Genomic DNA, 17920 nt, shown 5'->3' with positions numbered 1-17920 from the left:
TCAGCGGGGGAAGGGCAGAGAAAGAGAGGGAGACGGAGGATCCCAAGTGGGCTTTGCACTGACAGCAGCGAGTCGGATGTGGGGCTCGAACTTACCCTGAGATCATGACCTGAGCTGAAGTTGAGGGTCAACCGACTGAGCCACCCAGGCGCCCCTGTTTTCATTTTTTTAGATCCCGCTACTTGCCTTTGAATTTAAATTTGGCATAGCCTAAAATAAACCTGGTCTTTTCACCTGTCTCCCAGGCTTGAGACCTCCGTGTTTTGACTCCCTCATTCCCTCATCCCTACAGCCTCTCAGATCCATCATGCCTTCTCCATGCCCACTGCCTCAGCCAGTTCTTTGCATCCCGAAAACAGTGAAGGGGTACAGGATGAGATGCCCCAAAATGTGCCACTGTGGCACAAAGATTATTCCGAGTTAAAAGTAATGAAAACGCAATCGATGCAGGAAACGCTATCTCCCCGCCCCCCCCCCCAACTGCCTAAATTTACATTGGAAAGGAGAGCCTGCAACAGGAAGAGAAGTATTAATTAACAGAGACCCCCCTCCCTTTATGAAGGAATTTATCTGCATAATAGAGCAACCTTGTTTTTTCCAAATATCTCTTTTCACCTTGCTAATGAGTTTTCTTCCCTCTGTATCCTCAGTCCCCTACCCCTTCTCCTCCTAGTGAGCCTCACATTGCCCCTTTGTCTTATTGGAGGCAGCAATTTCATTGTCTTGGAATGTCTTGTCTATGTGGATTCCCTGTACACATGCCTTTTAAATGTGATTTTTCTCGGGGCGCCTGGGTGGCTCAGCCAGTTGAACGTCCGACTTCGTCCCAGGTCACAATCTTGCGGTTTGTGAGTTTAAGCCCCGCATCAGGCTCTGTGCTTGGAGCCTGCTTCTGATTCTGTGTCTCCCTGTCTGTCTGCTCCTCCCCTGTTCACGCTCTGTCTCTGTCTCTCTTTATCTCTCAAAAACACTAAAAAAAACTTTTTTAATGTGGTTTTCTCCTCTTAATCTCTCATGTCAGTTTGCTTCTAAATCCTTCTAGGAGGACTGTAGGTCAGAGGAAGTTCTTTCTCCCTGACAGTACAAAGAGTAGGGAGTGCCCCCAGCAGACCCACCTGTACCACAGGCCTTGACCCACTGCTAACATCCCCAGTGAACAAATCACCTGTCTCCTTCCTCCAGGGACTCAGCGAGGGCAGATTCAGGGTGGTTCTTTCCTGGTGAGGAAACTCCTGACAGAGCATCAGAAGTCAGAGGTCTGTCAGTGCCTGGATGAGTTATTTTGCTTAATGTTCTTGTCCTCTGATAATCCCTTTTTTTTTTTTTTTTAGACCCTCAAATTTGTCAGGGAATATCGAAAAATTCCCATGTTCTCTAAAAACCTTTGCTCAATGACGTTACCATAGCAGGAATGTTGCAGAGGCCAAAAGGCATTACTGTGCCCTGTGGTGGTGGGGGGGATGGGGGTCTGAAGTTTCCTGTTTAGGCAATTTGATGAGGCAATGAACGAGGGTCCTTGGAGTTCGTCTGAACATAGTGGGTTAGATTCAGGGAGTGAGTGGCCCTTCCTTTGTGTCATCTGTCTTCCTTCTTCATGACGTCATCGGGAATCCCCAGGGGAGCTCTCCCCAGGGAGCAAAGCTGAGCTCCTGGTTGTGGAAAGCTTCAGCTACAGCCTCAGGCAAGAAGCTCTTCACCTGGGACGTGTGTCCCTGTACCACACAAACAAATACCATGCAATATGGTCAGTGGAAGGACCCTGGGAGCACTGGGTGCTAGGGGAATCATCACTGAGGTTGGAGAGGTGTGGACAGTCACCCAGCAAACCGCTGGAGCCCATAAAGGGTTATTAAGCAGGGGATATTGTGAGTGGGTATTCGCTTTAGCTACACCTCACTCTAAAGCTGAAGTATAAACTCACTCTAAAGCTGAAGTATATACTCCTAAAGCTAGGAGTATAAGAGCTTGTGGGGAGAGAGGAGATACATGAATACCTGTAATTCATCCAAAAGTTTGTGTATATGTAATCTAGTCAGGACTCTTGGTTGCAATGACAGAGATCCTCCTAGTCAACAACAAAACGAAAAAGAAATGTACTGATTTAACTGATAAGCGAAGGTATAAAGAGACAGTCAAGTTCATAGTTAGAAGAGAGCGAAAGGGGATTGCAGTAGTTCATTAAACGAACTATGCTTGAGTTCAACTATGTGAATTTTTACCTCCTAAAATTTAGTAAGGAATTCCCAAGAGATAAGGAATCTCTTTGGAATCACACACCCTTCCGTTGTGAGGGAAATCCCATTAAGCAAAGAAGGATGATTCTTGCTCTCAAAGGAGCTCGTGAGGTCCTGTCAATTCTACCTCTGAAATAGTTCTTCAGTCAGTCCCCTCCTCTCTACCCCCACTGCTACTGTCATGAACCCGGCCCTATTTTGTTCATACCTAGACCCTGGCGGCAGCAGCTGTCTCCCCGTTCTCCCTGCTGTCTTCCACCCCCTCCACAAATCTTAATGACATGCTTGGGCTCCAGGATTCTGAGAACCTGAGAACTAAATGAAAGCTGTAAAAATTATATCTGTTTGAGGCAGCGAGGAAGAGTTCTCTCTATTGACTGTTGCTTTGCCCTTCCAGAAACTTTCTGTGCATGTGCAAATTACACACAAAAATATATGAAGTTTTAATTTTTAGGTTTTAGAGGAAGTTTATGTATTTTATTAATCTCTACATCCAATGTGGGGCTCAAACCTATGACCTTGAGATCAATTGAGCCAGCTACATGCCCTGTGTATTTTTTAGTGTTTTGTTGTTGTTGTTAGTTTGTTTTGTTTTTGAGAGAGCGAGTGAGCAAGGAGGAGAGGGGCAAAGGAAGACAGAAGGAATCTCAAGCAGGCTTCCTGCTTGGTGTGGAGCCTGAAGTGGGGCTCCATTCCACGGACCCTGGGATCAAGACCTGAGCTGAACTCAAGAGTTGGGTATTCAACCAACTGAGCCATCCAGGCGCTGCCATAATTTTTAATTTTCAATAAAACTTTTTTTATGGGAAATTTCAACTTATGCAAAAATGTCAAACTTCGCAAAATATGAAAAAAAGCCCCATTACCCAACTTTAACAATTTTAAACATTTGCTATTTTTATTTCACCTATCCTGGCCTGTTTGCTTGCTTAAAATTTAAAGATGTGAATTATGAAATTTCCAAAGTTACAGAAAATAATAAAATAGATGCTGAAGTTCCCAATATTCCAACTTAACAGATGTTAAAATTTTAACATGGTACCATCTTTTTTCAAATCTTACACATACCATTGGTCCTTTGATCTTTGTGTTATTACACACACAAAAACTTCATATTGCTGTTACAGCAAATTCCCAGCAGTTGCTATTTGCTTGTTAAAAAATCTTGAAGAGTGCCTGGTTGGCTCAATTGGTTAAACATCTGACTCTTGGTTTTGGGTCAGGACATGACTTCACAGTTTGTGGGATCAAGCCCCATGTGGGGCTCTGCACTGTCAGCTTGGTATTCTCTCTCTCCTCTCTCTGCCCCTTTGCCCACTCTTGCACGCTCTCCCAAAATAAATAAATAAACATTAAAAAAAATTCTTGAGTTCACATCCTGTCCCCCGTTTTTTTTTCCAAACAACTTTATTGAAGTATAATTTTTTCCTAGTTTTTAAGTAATTCTTTTTTTTTTTAATTTTTAATTTTATTTTAGAGAGGGAGGGAGAGAGCACAAGCAGGGGAGAGGGACAGAGGGAGAGAGAGAATTTTAAACAGGCTTCACTCTCAGCGCAGACCCCAACAAGGGGCTTGATCCCACAACCCTGGAATCATGCATGATCTGAGCCAAAATCAAGAGTCAGGTGCTCAACCAACTAAACCACCCAGGCAGCCCTTTAAATAATTCTTAAGAATTAAATGGAAATTTAAATCTCCTCTGGGTATTTAAATTTTGAGTGCTCGCTATGGAAAACTGGGTCACTAATTTTCATATTAGTCTAATAAAGCTAATTTAAAATAATAAAGCTAATGTTAAAATAGGTATAAAACTGCAGGTCTGGGTACCAAAATGTATCACTAAATAGGAGATTTAGTCTCTGCTCCTCCCCTCTCCCCTTTTAATGAAATTATATGTCACAGATAATAGGCAAATCTCTGCCCTTAATCCGATCCGTGGCTTTCCCTCAAAGGTAACCTCTATCCTGAAGTTGGTGTGTATCATTGCTAAGCATCTTATTGTACTTTTTCCACATATGTATGTTTTCATAAACACTGTGTGGTATTGCTCAGTGCTTTTAAAACATATATAAATGTCGCACTGCACAAAACCGTTTGCAATAATTTCCACCTGAAGGAATGGGTATTTTTATGCTTCCCAAATTCCTTAGGGTAAAATAATGAGGCCTCCACACGAAGTGTGCGGCCTGGGCGGAGACCCGGGTGGTGGGCGGAGTCTAGAGGGGGATAGGAGGGGCCATGTGGACGTTGGGCGGGGCCCGGGAGATCCGGGCCTCAGGGTGGACGAGCTTGTTCCGCCTGAAAGCTTTCGTCATGGTGGGCCCCGTGGTGTACCTGGTGGCAGCGGCTCTGCTTGTCGGCCTTATCTTTTTCCTGACTCGCAGCAGGAGCCGGGCAACAGCAGGTAAGAGATACCGCCGCTCCAGGACAGGTGGGGACGCGTTCTCTGGCCTGAGCCTTTGTAGGCCATCGCACCGCGGCTTCTGCGCATGCGCTGGCCTTGCTTGCCTGGACCGACGAGTTGCTCCGCGCCGGCTGGCGCTCGTCGCGCTTCAGGCCAGCTGCACGCATGCGTATTCCTGCGCGTCGGGGAGCGGGCGGAGACGTAGTGCTCTAACCCTACTCGCCGAGTGGATGGCAGTGCTCTACACCTCTCTCCTAGCCTCAGAGACAGCTTCTCTCAATTCCTCTCCTCGCCTTCCGACACTCCAGACCCAGAGGGGCCAGGCCCTGGCGGACACACTCCCTTCCCTCATTGGGGCACCCAACGGAGAGGCCGCAGGGGTTTCCCGTCCCACCCAGGCCGGCTCCAGAGTGGATGCCAAGAAGGGGGCACTTGAGTGTTTTGTGCTTACCTACGAGCTGTAACTACCTGAGCCTCTGTCCTTCCCCTTCAAAGAGAGCACCTTCCCTGTTCTGTACCCCGACCATGAGGCCATGTCATCTGCCAGGGTACAGTTCAGATACTCCTATCATTCTCTTCCTCTCGTCATTTCCCATTTCCTGTCGTTATGTGGATTTGTGTATATATAGTCTCTTCCCCTCCCTGGGACCACAAGTTACTTCAGAGCACCTACATGCTCCAAGGGCAGGAGAGAGAAAGCTGAGGTAAAGCAGATAGCCAAGAAGTCTTCCTGGAAGGAAACACACAGCCCCCGGGAGCAGGTGTGCTCCTGGTTGGCATGCCTTATAAAACTATGGCAGGTGGTGTTGAGGCAAGCAATAAATGCAGTCCTGCAGTGGGCATTCACATGAAGTCTGGAGAGGTCAGGGTGAGCTTCCTGGAGGAGGTAGGGCTTCATCTCTGTCTTGCAGGGTGGCAGTATCCAGACAGACCAGATGGAAAGGTATTGACAAAGGCAAGAGGGAACGGATGATCTTGCTGCATAGGACCAAGGTGTGGGTCTGGGTTATAAAGGCCTTAATATCTGAGAAAATTGGGGCTTTGTGCTTTGGGCAGCAGGAGCCTGGAGAACGTTAAGTGGAGGGTGAGACATCCGGGGTTCTCCCCTGCTTTCAGGTGGATTGGGTTGCTAGACAGTGTTGTGGTTCCTCTCTTCCTTACAGCTGGCCAGGAGTCGTTGCACAATGAGGAGCAGCCTGTAGTAGCAGGCTCAGTGGCCCAGCCTCAGCCCCTGGACCCCGAGGAGCAGAGAGCAGGGGGCAGGCCCCGGCGCCGGAGGGACCTGGGCAGCCGCCTGCAGGCCCAGCGTCGAGCTCAGCGTATTGCCTGGGCAGAGGTGGATGAGAATGAGGAGGAGGCCATCATCCCAGGTGAGAGGGGCCCAGCCTGGAGGGGAAAGGGGCTGTTTAAGGGCATAAGGGGACCTCCAAAGCTGGATGGAAGAGTGGAGTGTGAAGCTAGAGTATAGGAGATATGTCTGGGAGCCACAAGATAAAGTTGGAGTAGGGAATACTTGAGACCCATCCTTTGGTCCCAGAAACCAGCAGTTCTGGACCCTGACCCCTATTCTATTAGGCCAGCCCCCTCTTCCTTTATCTTGGTTTTCAGTGTCTAAGCAAGAGGGCAGAGATCTTCAGATTGACCCAGAAAGTTCCTTAGTCTACTTCTCATATCCCAGCACCTTAGTAGTTTCGGCACACTCATTTTCTGAGAACCTCATTCTAGGGCCAGAGTGCCTAGCCAAGAGCTTCTGTAGTTCCTGAAGTGAGATCACCTGTGTTTGAGGTTGGAGAAATTTGTTGACAGAAGCGTCTGTATCCCTGGGAGACCAACAGAGCCCATGGGATTGTGGGAAAAAATATCTCTTCTCCAGTGCTGAAATCTGGTGTGAGCCTGAGGAAGAGGCATTTGGGGCTTTTGCCCTTGTACTTCTGGGAATTAGCCCCTTTTGACTCAAAAAAGACTCTGTGGTACCATCCCCCTTGTCTCAGACTTGGGATCAGACATTCCTGCTGCCCCAGCATCAACAGCTAACCTTTAGCTGGCCTTAACTTTAGGTAGTCTTGGGGTTGGAGCTATCTTTTTTGGCCAGGCGTTGAGCCCAGAACCCTCAGCCGTTCCTGACCACAGTGAGGACAATTTCAGATATGAGGTGGGGATACATTTCCCCATGGGGCCATCCTTCCCTGGAGGTTTGGCTCAGAAACAAACCAGAGAACTCTGCAAGCCCAGATATGCCTGACTGGGATTTTCAGACACTCAGATATTGGAACCCAGCACCTCCCTTTTTGTGGCTATGCAGCATCTAAAGTTATCATCTGTTCCTTTGCCCCATCATTCTCTCACCCTTACCCCACCTTATCTGCTATCCTCAACACACACTCTACACACACTTTCTGGCATACACGCACTCAGAGTGTGAATTTCTATGTTCACGACAGATGTCTTTGGAGGGCAGAACTGGGCTAGTGACATTTACAGGTGGGAGGAAGGGGTTCCCATCCCCTCCCCCCGCAATGTGGAGAGGAACAAGGAGTAGGATGGACTCATCCTCATTGGTCCTCTCCAGGAGCTGAAATGTCTTTCTTTGACTGTTCTCAGCCCAAGAGGAAGAAGGTATCGAGAAGCCGGTGGAAAGTCACCTGTCAGGGAAAATTGGAGCCAAGAAACTACGGAAGTTAGAGGAGAAACAGGCGCGAAAAGCCCAGCGTGAGGCAAGCAGGAGGGATGGGGTGCAGCTCTGGGAAATGGGAAAGGGTCCTGCCTTTCTTGTCCCCCATGTCAGAACCTTACCTTGGGCTCTTTGCACACTGCTTGCCTGGCTCTGTCTCCTGCAGCTTGGGTCTGTGGTCCGGCCCAGTCATTACCTTCCCTGGCCTGTTTGTGAGGTGGGCAAACTCTAGTTGGGAGTGGGAATATGCCCCCTACAAAGGCCTCTCTCCAGGCAGAGGAGGCTGAACGTGAGGAGCGGAAACGCCTTGAGTCCCAGCGTGAGGCAGAATGGAAGAAAGAGGAGGAGCGCCTTCGCCTGGAGGAGGAACAAAAGGTGAGGCAGACCCCCCCCCCCAACTTCTGAGCCCTGACCAGGCAGCCTTGCTTCCTGTGCAGCTCCCCACACCTAACCTAGAAGATGGGCCATGGACTGGGTTCAGGAGCAGGCCCTGGTTTATTTGGCCCTGGACTCTAAACACAACCTATATAAAGCTGCTACTGAAAAGCAGAGCCTGAGATGGGGATTTTTTTTTTTTTTTCAATGTTTATTTATTTTTTGGGGACAGAGAGAGACAGAGCATGAACGGGGGAGGGGCAGAGAGAGAGGGAGACACAGAATTGGAAACAGGCTCCAGGCTCTGAGCCATCAGCCCAGAGCCTGACGCGGGGCTCGAACTCACGGACTGCGAGATCGTGACCTGGCTGAAGTCGGACGCTTAACCGACTGCGCCACCCAGGCGCCCCGAGATTTTTTTTTTTAATGTTTATTTTTGACAGAGAGAGAGACAGAGCATGGGTGGGGGAGGGGAAGAGAGAGAGGGAGACACAGAATCTTAGTATATGTGCTGCCGAAGCGAGCACGGGAGACACAGAATCTGAAACAGGCTCCAGGCTCTGAGCTGTCAGCACAGAGCCCAATGCAGGGCTCAAACTCACAGCGAGATCATAACCTGAACTGAAGTTGGATGCTCAACTGACTGAGCCACCCAGGTGCCCCTGAGATGGGGATTTTTGTTCATTTGGCTTATTGAGCATACCATTTAAAGGCAAGTGAGCATTTAAAGAAAATTGAGATGGCTAGAGTGGCTGGAACAGGTAAGCAAGAAGGGGTCAGAGAGGGGGTGGGGTCTGGACCCTAAGGGCCTTGAAATTGTTAGAGGTCATTGTAAGAGTTGGTGGATCCTGCCTGATCCAGGTCCTGTTTAGGGCCTGCCATGGAGAAGATAGATGCCCAGAGAATGGGGGCCTCTGCATAAAGGTGGTTAATGAGCATTTGTTTGCCAGTGGCTCCCTTTCTGAGTATGAGTGCTTGAGAAAAGGAACATCACAAAGCTGTGGTGTGTATATAGAGTGAGAGCTAGGGCTTCCCAGCTGGGGGAAGCTGGCCCTTGGCCTCTGACTGGTCCTATTGTCCAGGGACCCTGGATGGCAGAAAGCCTGGCTGTGGGTGCCATAGCAGATGGGCCAGACCACGGCAGAGAGGAGGCATTAGTGGAAAGGGTTTTTTTACCTTTTTGAATATTGATATTGTGTAATGGACCCTAAATGACCTTTAGGAAAGGATTCTCCTTTCCTGCACCTAGTTTCCCGTTATTAGCATCTTATCTTAATGTGGTATATTTCTCACAATCAGTACTGACACATTGTTTGTTGATGTTTATTTTTGAGAGAGAGCAAGAGAGCACATGCGAGTGGGGGAGAGGCAAAGAAAGAGGGGAACAGAAGATCCGAAGTGGGCTCTGCGCTGGCAGCAGAGAGCTTGATTTGGGACTTGAACTCATGAACCGTGAGATCATGACCTGAGCCAAAGTTGGATGCGTAACCAACTGAGCCACCCAGGCGCCCCATTACATTTAGTTACCATGTCTCCTTAGGCTTCTCTGGGTTGTGACATTTTCTCAGGTTTTCCTTGCTTTTGATGACGTTGATAGTTTTGAGGAATATCAGGCAAGTATTATAGAACATTCCTCAGTTTGCCTTCAGCTGATGGGTTTTTTTCTCATAATTGGACTGGGCTTATGGATTTCTGGGAGGAAGGTCACAGGTGAAGTGCCATTCTCATTGTATCAAAGATACATGTTGTCAACTTGTCTTTACTGATGTTAACCTTGATTGCTTGGCTCAGGTTGTATTTGCCAGATTTCTGCACTGGAATGTTAACTCCTTCCTTGCTGTACTTCTTTGGAAACAAGTCACTGTGCACAGCCCACACTTAAGGGGTGGGTAGAGTTATTCTCCACCTCTTTCAGAGGAAACTATCTACACAAAGTATTGGGAATTTTTTTGTTCCAGAGCTATACTTTTTCTTTTTTATTTATATAATTGTTTGTTTATATCTACACAGACTAGAGGATATTTATTTTGTATGTTGTGTTAGAGTCCAATACTGTCTTGCTTATCTTATTATATAGACCATTGGGAGCTCTCGCAATTGGCTCCCATGTACCTTTGACGTAACTTCATTGTTTGGTTTCCTGAGTACTTTCTTTCTGGCACCACAAGATGCACCAGGTTCATTTTATATGTTCTTTGCCCCAACTTTAGCTATGTGTTTTAAAAAGATCTTTTTGAGAGCTGTGAAAAATAGGATGACTTGGGAGGAGGCTATGGCACTAGGTGGTGGTGGTGATTGAGCAACACGGATGGACTGAGAAGTTTTCCGGAAGTTGAAGGCAGAAGTGGTAGATAGGACTTTATTTCTGACCAGGTGGCCAGATGGCTGTGTGACTCACTGAGCCAGGGACCCAGGAGGAGGACCGGACGTGTGGGGAGTAGATCACAGGGTCTTTCTGGGACATATGCAATTTGAAGTGCCTGTGAGATGGCCCAGTGGATGTGTCACGTGGGAGGAAAGATCTGGGCAGGGGTACAACTGTGGCAGTCACTGGCGAGGAGATGGTTGTTGATGCTGTGGGCATGGCAAGGTGACCCGAGGAAGTGGGGGGGGGGGGGGGTGACAGGGCTGAGCAAGGAGCAGGAGGAAGTCCTGGAGAGGGTGGGGTCTGCAAGCCAAGCAAGGGAAGAGGAAATGGTCAGCTCTCCTGGCACCACTAAGAGGCTGTGAGGCTGATGGTTGTCCCTTGGATTTGGTGGGATGGAGGGCAGGGGTGGGACTGTAGCACTTGTTTTGGTGAAGAAGTCAGACTGGAGTAGGCAGGAGGGGTGAAAGGGTGATGAGGAAATGGAGCCTGGGCGTTTGTCCACAAAGTTCAGACATGACAGGAAGAGAAGGAGGGGGGGTGATTGCAAGGTACTGTGGGGTGGGGTCATGGAAGGATTTTCAAGGAGAGGGGGCTGAGCAGCATGTGTCTGGGAGGTAATGAAACTGGTGAGAAGAGGGGCCCCTGCCTGCAGCTCAGCTTGAGGTTGAGAGAGCAGAGTCTTGAAGGAACTGAGAGAGGGCTGGACTGTGTGCCCTGGTGCGCTGTGGGGGCAGCAGAGCCCAGAATAGGGATGGGGTGGGCATCTGCCCCACAGTACCTGACTCTTGTCCACAGGAGGAGGAAGAGAGGAAGGCCCGGGAGGAGCAGGCCCAGCGGGAACATGAGGAGTACCTGAAACTGAAGGAGGCCTTCGTGGTGGAGGAGGAAGGTGTGGGTGAGACCATGACTGAGGAACAGGTGGGTCCACACTGCCCCTGGGAAGCCCCTCCCCATGCCCACCAAGCCCACCACCCCATCCCAGATGCCCCATTGCTCCTCGCCTGCCGCCCTTGTCAGGCAGTGAGAAGTGGGTGGGCATCAGGCTGAGCAGCCTCTAGCGGCCAGAGGCCTCGTCCTCAGGAGAGGTGGTGCCTCCCACCCCTCGCTCTGGGAGGCTCTGCTCACACAGGCTAGTGGGTGGGCGTAGACCCCTGTGGCCCCTGCAGGGGGGACATTCACCCTGATTTCTCTGCCCCTCTAGTCCCACAGCTTCCTGACAGAGTTCATCAACTACATAAAGGTAAGAAGCCACCGGACAGAGCCTGGGTGTCTGCCCCCTGCCTCACGCGTGTGTGTCACGTGTGAGTCTGTGTGTGTGTGTGTGTGTGTGTGTGACATGTGCTCTCTCGGCCTGGAGGGAGCAGACTGGAGCCAGGGTACGGGCAGCTTATTCAAGCTTGTGCAGGCATGGGTGGGGGACAGGAGAGTCTGAGCTGCCCGCTCCTGGCAGACCTCGCTCTCCTCTGACAGTGGAGAGGGACCCGGTCTGTGTGGGAGGCCTGAGCCTTCAATCACTTCCTCACAGTCAGGGTTTGACAGTCTCCCTGCTCCTCAGACCCCACGCTCAGTGAGTCACTGTGTTTTCAGGTTTCTTCACATGTGTTTTCTGTCAGTTCTGTCACACTGAGCCTCCACTGAGTTGAAACAAGTATCTCTTGCCATGTGTTCCTGACCGGGAACTTGGGTCTTCAGGGAAACAGGATGATGTTTCCTTTGGAATCGAGGGCGGGGCGGCACGTGTGCCCCACTCTGTCTGTAGCCGCACCGGGTACTGCTCCGGGTTGCATAAGCACGTCCTGCTCTGCTTTGCTGCTAAGCAACTTCTCTCCCACGAAGGATGCGACAAGGGGAGAGGTTTTCAAGTGCAGCTCACAGGTGCAGAGGCGGCTGAGGGAAGGGGTACAGAGGGAGTGGGGGCGGCAGTGGGGGTGCTACTAGGGGGTGCCAAGGAGCCAGGCCTTGCATAATCCTCCCCCCCACCTCTTCCAAAGGGAACAGGGTTCAGACTCCTCCCAGCGGCGAGGAGCCGTGCTCACAGCCTGGGGGCCTGGTGTTACTGGAAGGCAGAGAGCGCCATTCCCCTCTGATGCAGCCCATTCTCTGCCGGTTCTCCACGCTGGCACCTTCGAGGGCCAGCAAGACCTCTCTCACACTTTCCTGCTGCTGTTTGGAACCTGCCGTCCCCACCTACCCAGCGGACAGCAACATGGTCTTGAGTCTCCTTCAGGAAAGCTTTGATCGCTAGCGTTAGCTCCCCCTCTCCTCTGCAGAGACCTGAGTAAGGGCCCACCCCCCCGCAGCAGTTGCAGCGCTTGCTTGCAGAGGCTGTCTGCAGAGGCCATTTTCCGGGGGTTCTCCAGACTCCTCTGGACCCTGGAGGTCTTTCCGGCCCGTGCCGGCTGATCCTCCCAGCGCTATTGTCGGCAGGGAGAAGGACTTCTGGAATACAGCCCACCTGCCTTCCTCCAGGCTCCTCCAGGTTGTCAGTCCCCTCTCTTCCCTGACCAGGGCTGAGTGGGTTGGTTGGTTTTTCTAAACATACTTTTGACCCCAGCAGCCTCTCGGGCCGGGTCTTAAGAGACACCTGGGGTGACTCCACGTTCACACTGTGAGCTGTCACTGAGAACCCCGCGCCTGCTCCCTGCTTTGTAGGTAGAGGTCAGCTGGCCAGGTCACTTTGTGCTCGCCACCCCCTGGCCCAACTGCCACTCACTTGCCCACCCGCCTGAACGTTCAGTTTGGCATTTTGAACAGTCACATGCCATCTGCAGCTGAGGAGGTGTCACCGTGTCACTCCTCCCCCAGCTGATTCGCTATGGAAGATTCCTGGAAACGCAAAAGACCGCCTTCTCTCGAGTCACATGCTATGCTGTCTGGAGGGGAGGCAGGGGCAGATGCATGTGTAGGACCCAGAGGTAGAGCCTCGGCAGCACCTCCACTCCCCCTTCCCCCTGCCCCCTGCCCCGGGAACTAAACTTTCTACTGAGGGTGAGAGGGAAGCACACACAGCATGGTAGTGCATGGAAAGCACTGAGAAAATTTAGCCATAGTTATTTTAAGGGTGAGCACAGTGCCTCAGCAGTGTGAAGGGGATGGTGAAAAGTGTGGCATGTCATAGTCGCAGGGATCTCTAGGCCAGGGGCAGTGAACAAAGGTGAGACAAGCCGAGCTATACTGCTTCTGCCAATACCTTGGCTCATCCGGGCTTCTCATCTGCTTTCACCTGTCTACTCGGCCAGCCTTGAGCTCAGGCAGGGGATGTGTCTTTTGCACCTCTGCACCCTCCTTCCCACATACATACACCTCAGTTCCTTGGCCTTGTGTTCAGCATACACAGGTCCTAGTGAGTTTTTTAGTCAGCTTCTGGCAATTGTCAGCCCCTGGCTTCATCTCTGTGGTGCTTCCCTTTTTGGCCTGTACATGATGTTGAAATGATATTGCCGGATGCAGAGGAGAAGGTAGCAGCGGCACTCAGCTCTTCATGTGTGTCTGTCCCAGGGTAGTCCCCAGGCCAGGAGGTGGCTCATGGGGCAGGTGGTGGTTTGGGTAGATCCCTCCCTGCAAGCAGGGCCATAAGAGAATTTATGAGTGCGTGTGTGCCTGTGTACAGGCAACTGGGAGAGCGTGTGAGTAGTGTGTGTGAGCGGAACAAGGCTGTCCCATGGGAGTATGTAGCCTGCTTAGCCAGCCACCAGAGCAGACCAGGTGGGCATGCCAACCTCAGAGGGCTTCTATGCCGAATGGCTTTGCCCAAGGTCCCCCTCTCTCTCCTCTCCCCTCTTTGCAGCAGTCCAAGGTCGTGCTCTTGGAAGACCTGGCTTCCCAGGTGGGCCTACGGACTCAGGTAAGCTCTTGAAGGTGGGTGGCCTGCTACGTGGAATGTGGCCACGGGGCCCGTATGGCTGTCAGAGGGGGCCCGCCTGAAAGATGGGGTGTTGATGTCCCCGAGCAAGAGTAGACTGTAGGAATCTTTGGCACCCCAGGAATCCTGTGTTTCTACTCGATGAAGGAAAAAGAAAAAAGCCCAAACCCCATCACTCCAGCAGCCCCTGTAACTGAGGCAGCCCAAACCCAGTTACCTTGATAACTGTCTTGCAAACAGGCTATGCCAGCCTTCGTGGCCAAACATCCCCACCTCTCCTCTCCTGCCTTGAAGTGAGCCTCAGGGGTCTTACAGGGCCCCAAGACCAGAGTCCTGTCTCCCCTAGGCCCCTCCAAAGGAGAAGCACAGAGTCACGTGGGGGGCGGCCATGAAAAGGACAGGAGGAGAGTCGGCTGTGGTCGGAGGGCGATTGTGACTGTCTTCTGGGGATGGCAGTGCCCGTCTCTGCTCTGAGACTTGTTCTTCTCGTAGGACACCATAAACCGCATCCAAGACCTGCTGGCTGAGGGGGCTCTGACAGGTGAGGGGATGAGAATCATTCGCCATAGACCCTGGCCTGGGAGGGGGGTGGGTGTCTAGCCACAGGGGGCCTGGCAGGGACTTGTTCCAGAGGCCAGATGACTCCCCACTCCCAGCCCTGGATAGGGAAGTGGTGTGCATGCAGGAAGGGCGCAGAGCAGAGGGATATGCCCAGGCCTGGGAGTGGCTCAGGGTGACAGGGACAGCCTGATTTGACTCACCTAGCCACCATTGGATGCAGCCAGGGGAGGCCAGGCAGGCAGGCAAGCCTGGAGGGCTCTGAGCCAGAAAGGGGTGGCTGGGTGGGCATTCTTATGCAGTGGTGGGGAGGGGGGCTTAGAGGGCTGGGCTCAGCCCCACAACCCTCCTGTCTCCACAGGTGTGATTGACGACAGGGGCAAGTTCATCTACATAACCCCCGAGGAACTGACTGCTGTGGCTAACTTCATCCGACAGCGGGGCCGGGTGTCCATCACCGAACTTGCGCAGGCCAGCAACTCCCTCATCGCCTGGGGCCAGGAGCCCCCTGTCCAGGCCCCAGCTTGACCTAGCCCTTCCCTTTTGGACTGGGAGCTGGTACAGCCTACCTGGCCATACATCTTGGTCCCTCCCCACCATCCTGGGGGAGAGATGGAATGTGGCCAGGCAGTTATAGATTAAAGACCTGTGAGCACTGCTGAGCTTGGTGTGGCTTGGTATGACAAAAGGCCTGGCCTGAGATCCCAGATGAGCAAGTGAAGCCTAGTCCTCAAATTATATCCAGGGTGGGTGGGGGTGGGAGGAGCCCTGTGGTGAAAGTCCCATTCTTATGCATTCATTCATTTAAAAAGAATATTGAGCATTTACTGTGTTCCTTTGTACCCTACAAAGATAAGTTCTTTCTCTTCCTGCCTCAGAGCAACCTTCCCAGAGCAAAAGTGAGTAACCTTAGGGCCACATCTCCCCTAACTGGGGAGGAAGGTCTCACTGTTGCTTACATGGATGGATTCAGGAGCCCTACAGAGTACTGAGAGCCCTTAAGGAGAAGAGTGAAGTGCCAAGGATAGAATCCTAAGGGACATCGGCCTTTAAGAGGGAGGGAAGGGCAGTCAGGGAGGGAGAGAGGCTGGGCAGGTGGAAGGAAGCGGGGAACCTACTTGAGCTGGAAGGAATTGTACAGTGGAGAGATGTGCTTCCTACAGTCCATCGCATGAATTTAGCTCTGCATCCTCAACAAAGTTTAAATGGTGTGGGCGATTCCACCCACCGGTGGATGTAAGGACCATATGCTCAGGAGTGGGTGTGAGATGGGAGATGTGTGTCTCCTGTAGGGTCAGTCACTCTAGTTCCTGTAGGCTGTTCATGGCGTGTGCATCCTGCTGTGCTGAGGGTGAGGCATGTATTTAAAGGTGTATTTTTTATGCAACATTGCCCCTAAACATAAACCACCTACTTCCTCTCGTGCCTGGTAGAGGAGGCAGCTTTCTGTTCTCACCCTGAAGGAAACCGTGTGGATGATTATGGGGAGACAGGACATTAGACTTTAGGGTGGAGCCTTCCTGAGTGTTGTCAAGGATGATTTTGACTCATTTGGTGCCATAAGCATTAACTATAGTACCTAAATTCCAAGTGAGGTCTGACTCTGCTGCTTCCATCAGCAGCAGGCACTTGGGAGTTGCCTGGAGCTAGGAAGGGCCACGTGCACTGCCTGGGAGCCCGTAATCCAGTAGGAGAGAGAAGGAACAGATATAGGTACCATTAGTGTCAGAACGAAACATAAAATTACAAAGGGAAAAGGGGGCTTACAGTCTGAGTGATGGATGGTTCTGGGCCCTGGTTGCCCATTGGAAACACCTGGGGAGTTGTGAACAGTCTCATGCCAGATTGCATTCTGGACTAGGGGAATCAGAATAAGACCCCACCAGAAAGGGCTTCTTACAGAGCAAGGTCTCTTCCGTCCTTTCCCTCACTTGTCCTTAGTCACTGCCATCCAGGTGGCAGGATGACTAGGAGTCTTAGCACCTGCATTCCACCCTCAGGACACAGTCCACAGGCCAAGAGTGAGGAAAATGAAATTCCCTTTCTCACATCCTGGAAGCTTTCGAAAACCCTTTATGTCCCACTTAGTGTGGAGGAAAAAAACCTGTGACCCTGTGTGCATTATTTAGTGATCAACCTACTAATCTAATAAATTTATCAAATGGGCAGTTCTTGAAATAGTGATTAACATGTTTCTAAATATGTATAAAGCGCTTTCACAATTAGTACATGAAAACTTTCAGGTTTAACCACTTGTAATTTCTCAAGCATTTAAACAATTATTACTTAAATACTTCTAAGCATTTAAATCCCCCAAATTTAATACATGAAATTATTTTAAATGCTTTTACATCTCAAAAAGTAGACCTGGTGTTAAAACAATGACATTACTGATCTATGTGTGTGATACTGAAACTGATTATAAACATTTCAATATCATGATTTACATTTGCTTATTCACTAGCTCTGCTTTTATTTCTTTTGCTTCCTGAGGGTAGTTTTCACTTCTCCTGGAGCCCCAGCATGATTATCTCGGATGGCTGAGGATGCATATATATGAAGGATGGTGGTTCAGAAGCAGGGACCCAGGACTTTACTGTGACCCTGAGTCCTTTAGTTGTGTGGCCCCTTTTTCATCATGAGGTCCCCCCTCCACATCAGAAACACTTGACTGTTGGCTCCAGCTCATCAGGTAAATTCTGATTTTGGAGTTCCCAAGTTACAAAACGCTCATTATGCTTGTTCTGAGTGCCTTATCTTTATAGCCCAGTTCGACAGGCCTGTTTTGATGCCACTTGCTCCCAGTAGAGTCCAGTTCAGTTTTGTTCTATCACAACTTCTCTTTTTCATGGACCTTCAAGGCCTGCTATTTTTTTTTTAATGCTTATTTATTTGAGAGAGACAGAGACTGTGAGTGGGGGAAGGGCAGAGAGAGAGGGAGACACAGAATCCGAAGCTGTCAGCACAGAGCCCAACATGGAGCTTGAGCCCACAAACTGTGAGATCATGACCCGAGCTGAAGTTGGACGCCCAACCGACGGAGCCAGCCAGGCACCCCAAGGCCTATTATTGACAAGCCCGTGGTGGGAGAGCCATATAATACAACTTGTCTTTTCAAAAATGGTTAAAAGATTGGCCGTAAGTTGAAAAATTGTAAAAACTGGGTAATGGGTACATGTAGGTTATACTCCTATTTTTATATTGAAAGTTTCTCGCAGGGGCGCCTGGGTGGCGCAGTCGGTTAAGCGTCCGACTTCAGCCAGGTCACGATCTCGCGGTCCGTGAGTTCGAGCCCCGCGTCAGGCTCTGGGCTGATGGCTCGGAGCCTGGAGCCTGTTTCCGATTCTGTGTCTCCCTCTCTCTCTGCCCCTCCCCCGTTCATGCTCTGTCTCTCTCTGTCCCAAAAAAATAAATTAAAAAAAAAAAAAAAAAAACGTTGAAAGTTTCT

General features: G+C 50.5%; 1 protein-coding gene across 1 annotated transcript; it reads left to right on the top strand.

The window, feature by feature from the left end:
• The first annotated feature begins 4462 nt into the window (after window positions 1-4462).
• On the top strand, window positions 4463-16914 carry DDRGK1 (DDRGK domain containing 1). Its single transcript, XM_047852827.1, has 9 exons — window positions 4463-4638; window positions 5802-6008; window positions 7240-7352; window positions 7583-7684; window positions 10848-10970; window positions 11254-11292; window positions 13840-13896; window positions 14407-14455; window positions 14834-16914. Exons 1-9 carry the CDS (start codon window positions 4473-4475, stop codon window positions 14998-15000), a joined length of 1023 nt encoding a protein of 340 aa, XP_047708783.1. The 5' UTR covers window positions 4463-4472; the 3' UTR covers window positions 15001-16914.
• Window positions 16915-17920: the final 1006 nt, after the last annotated feature.

Source organism: Prionailurus viverrinus, chromosome A3, assembly GCF_022837055.1.
Source record: "Prionailurus viverrinus isolate Anna chromosome A3, UM_Priviv_1.0, whole genome shotgun sequence".
In the NCBI taxonomy this organism is placed as follows: Eukaryota; Metazoa; Chordata; class Mammalia; order Carnivora; family Felidae; genus Prionailurus; species Prionailurus viverrinus.
Note: the sequence above shows the minus strand (reverse complement) of the source record. Positions and strands in the feature narration are given on the sequence as shown.

Excerpts from the sequence above, each read along its gene's own strand:
- DDRGK1 (XM_047852827.1), top strand. The coding sequence starts at position 4,473 with ATGTGGACGTTGGGCGGGGCCCGGGAGATCCGGGCCTCAGGGTGGACG. Across the intron at positions 10,971-11,253 it reads AGACCATGACTGAGGAACAG|TCCCACAGCTTCCTGACAGA; the intron begins GTGGGTCCACAC and ends CTGCCCCTCTAG. Across the intron at positions 14,456-14,833 it reads GGCTGAGGGGGCTCTGACAG|GTGTGATTGACGACAGGGGC; the intron begins GTGAGGGGATGA and ends CTGTCTCCACAG.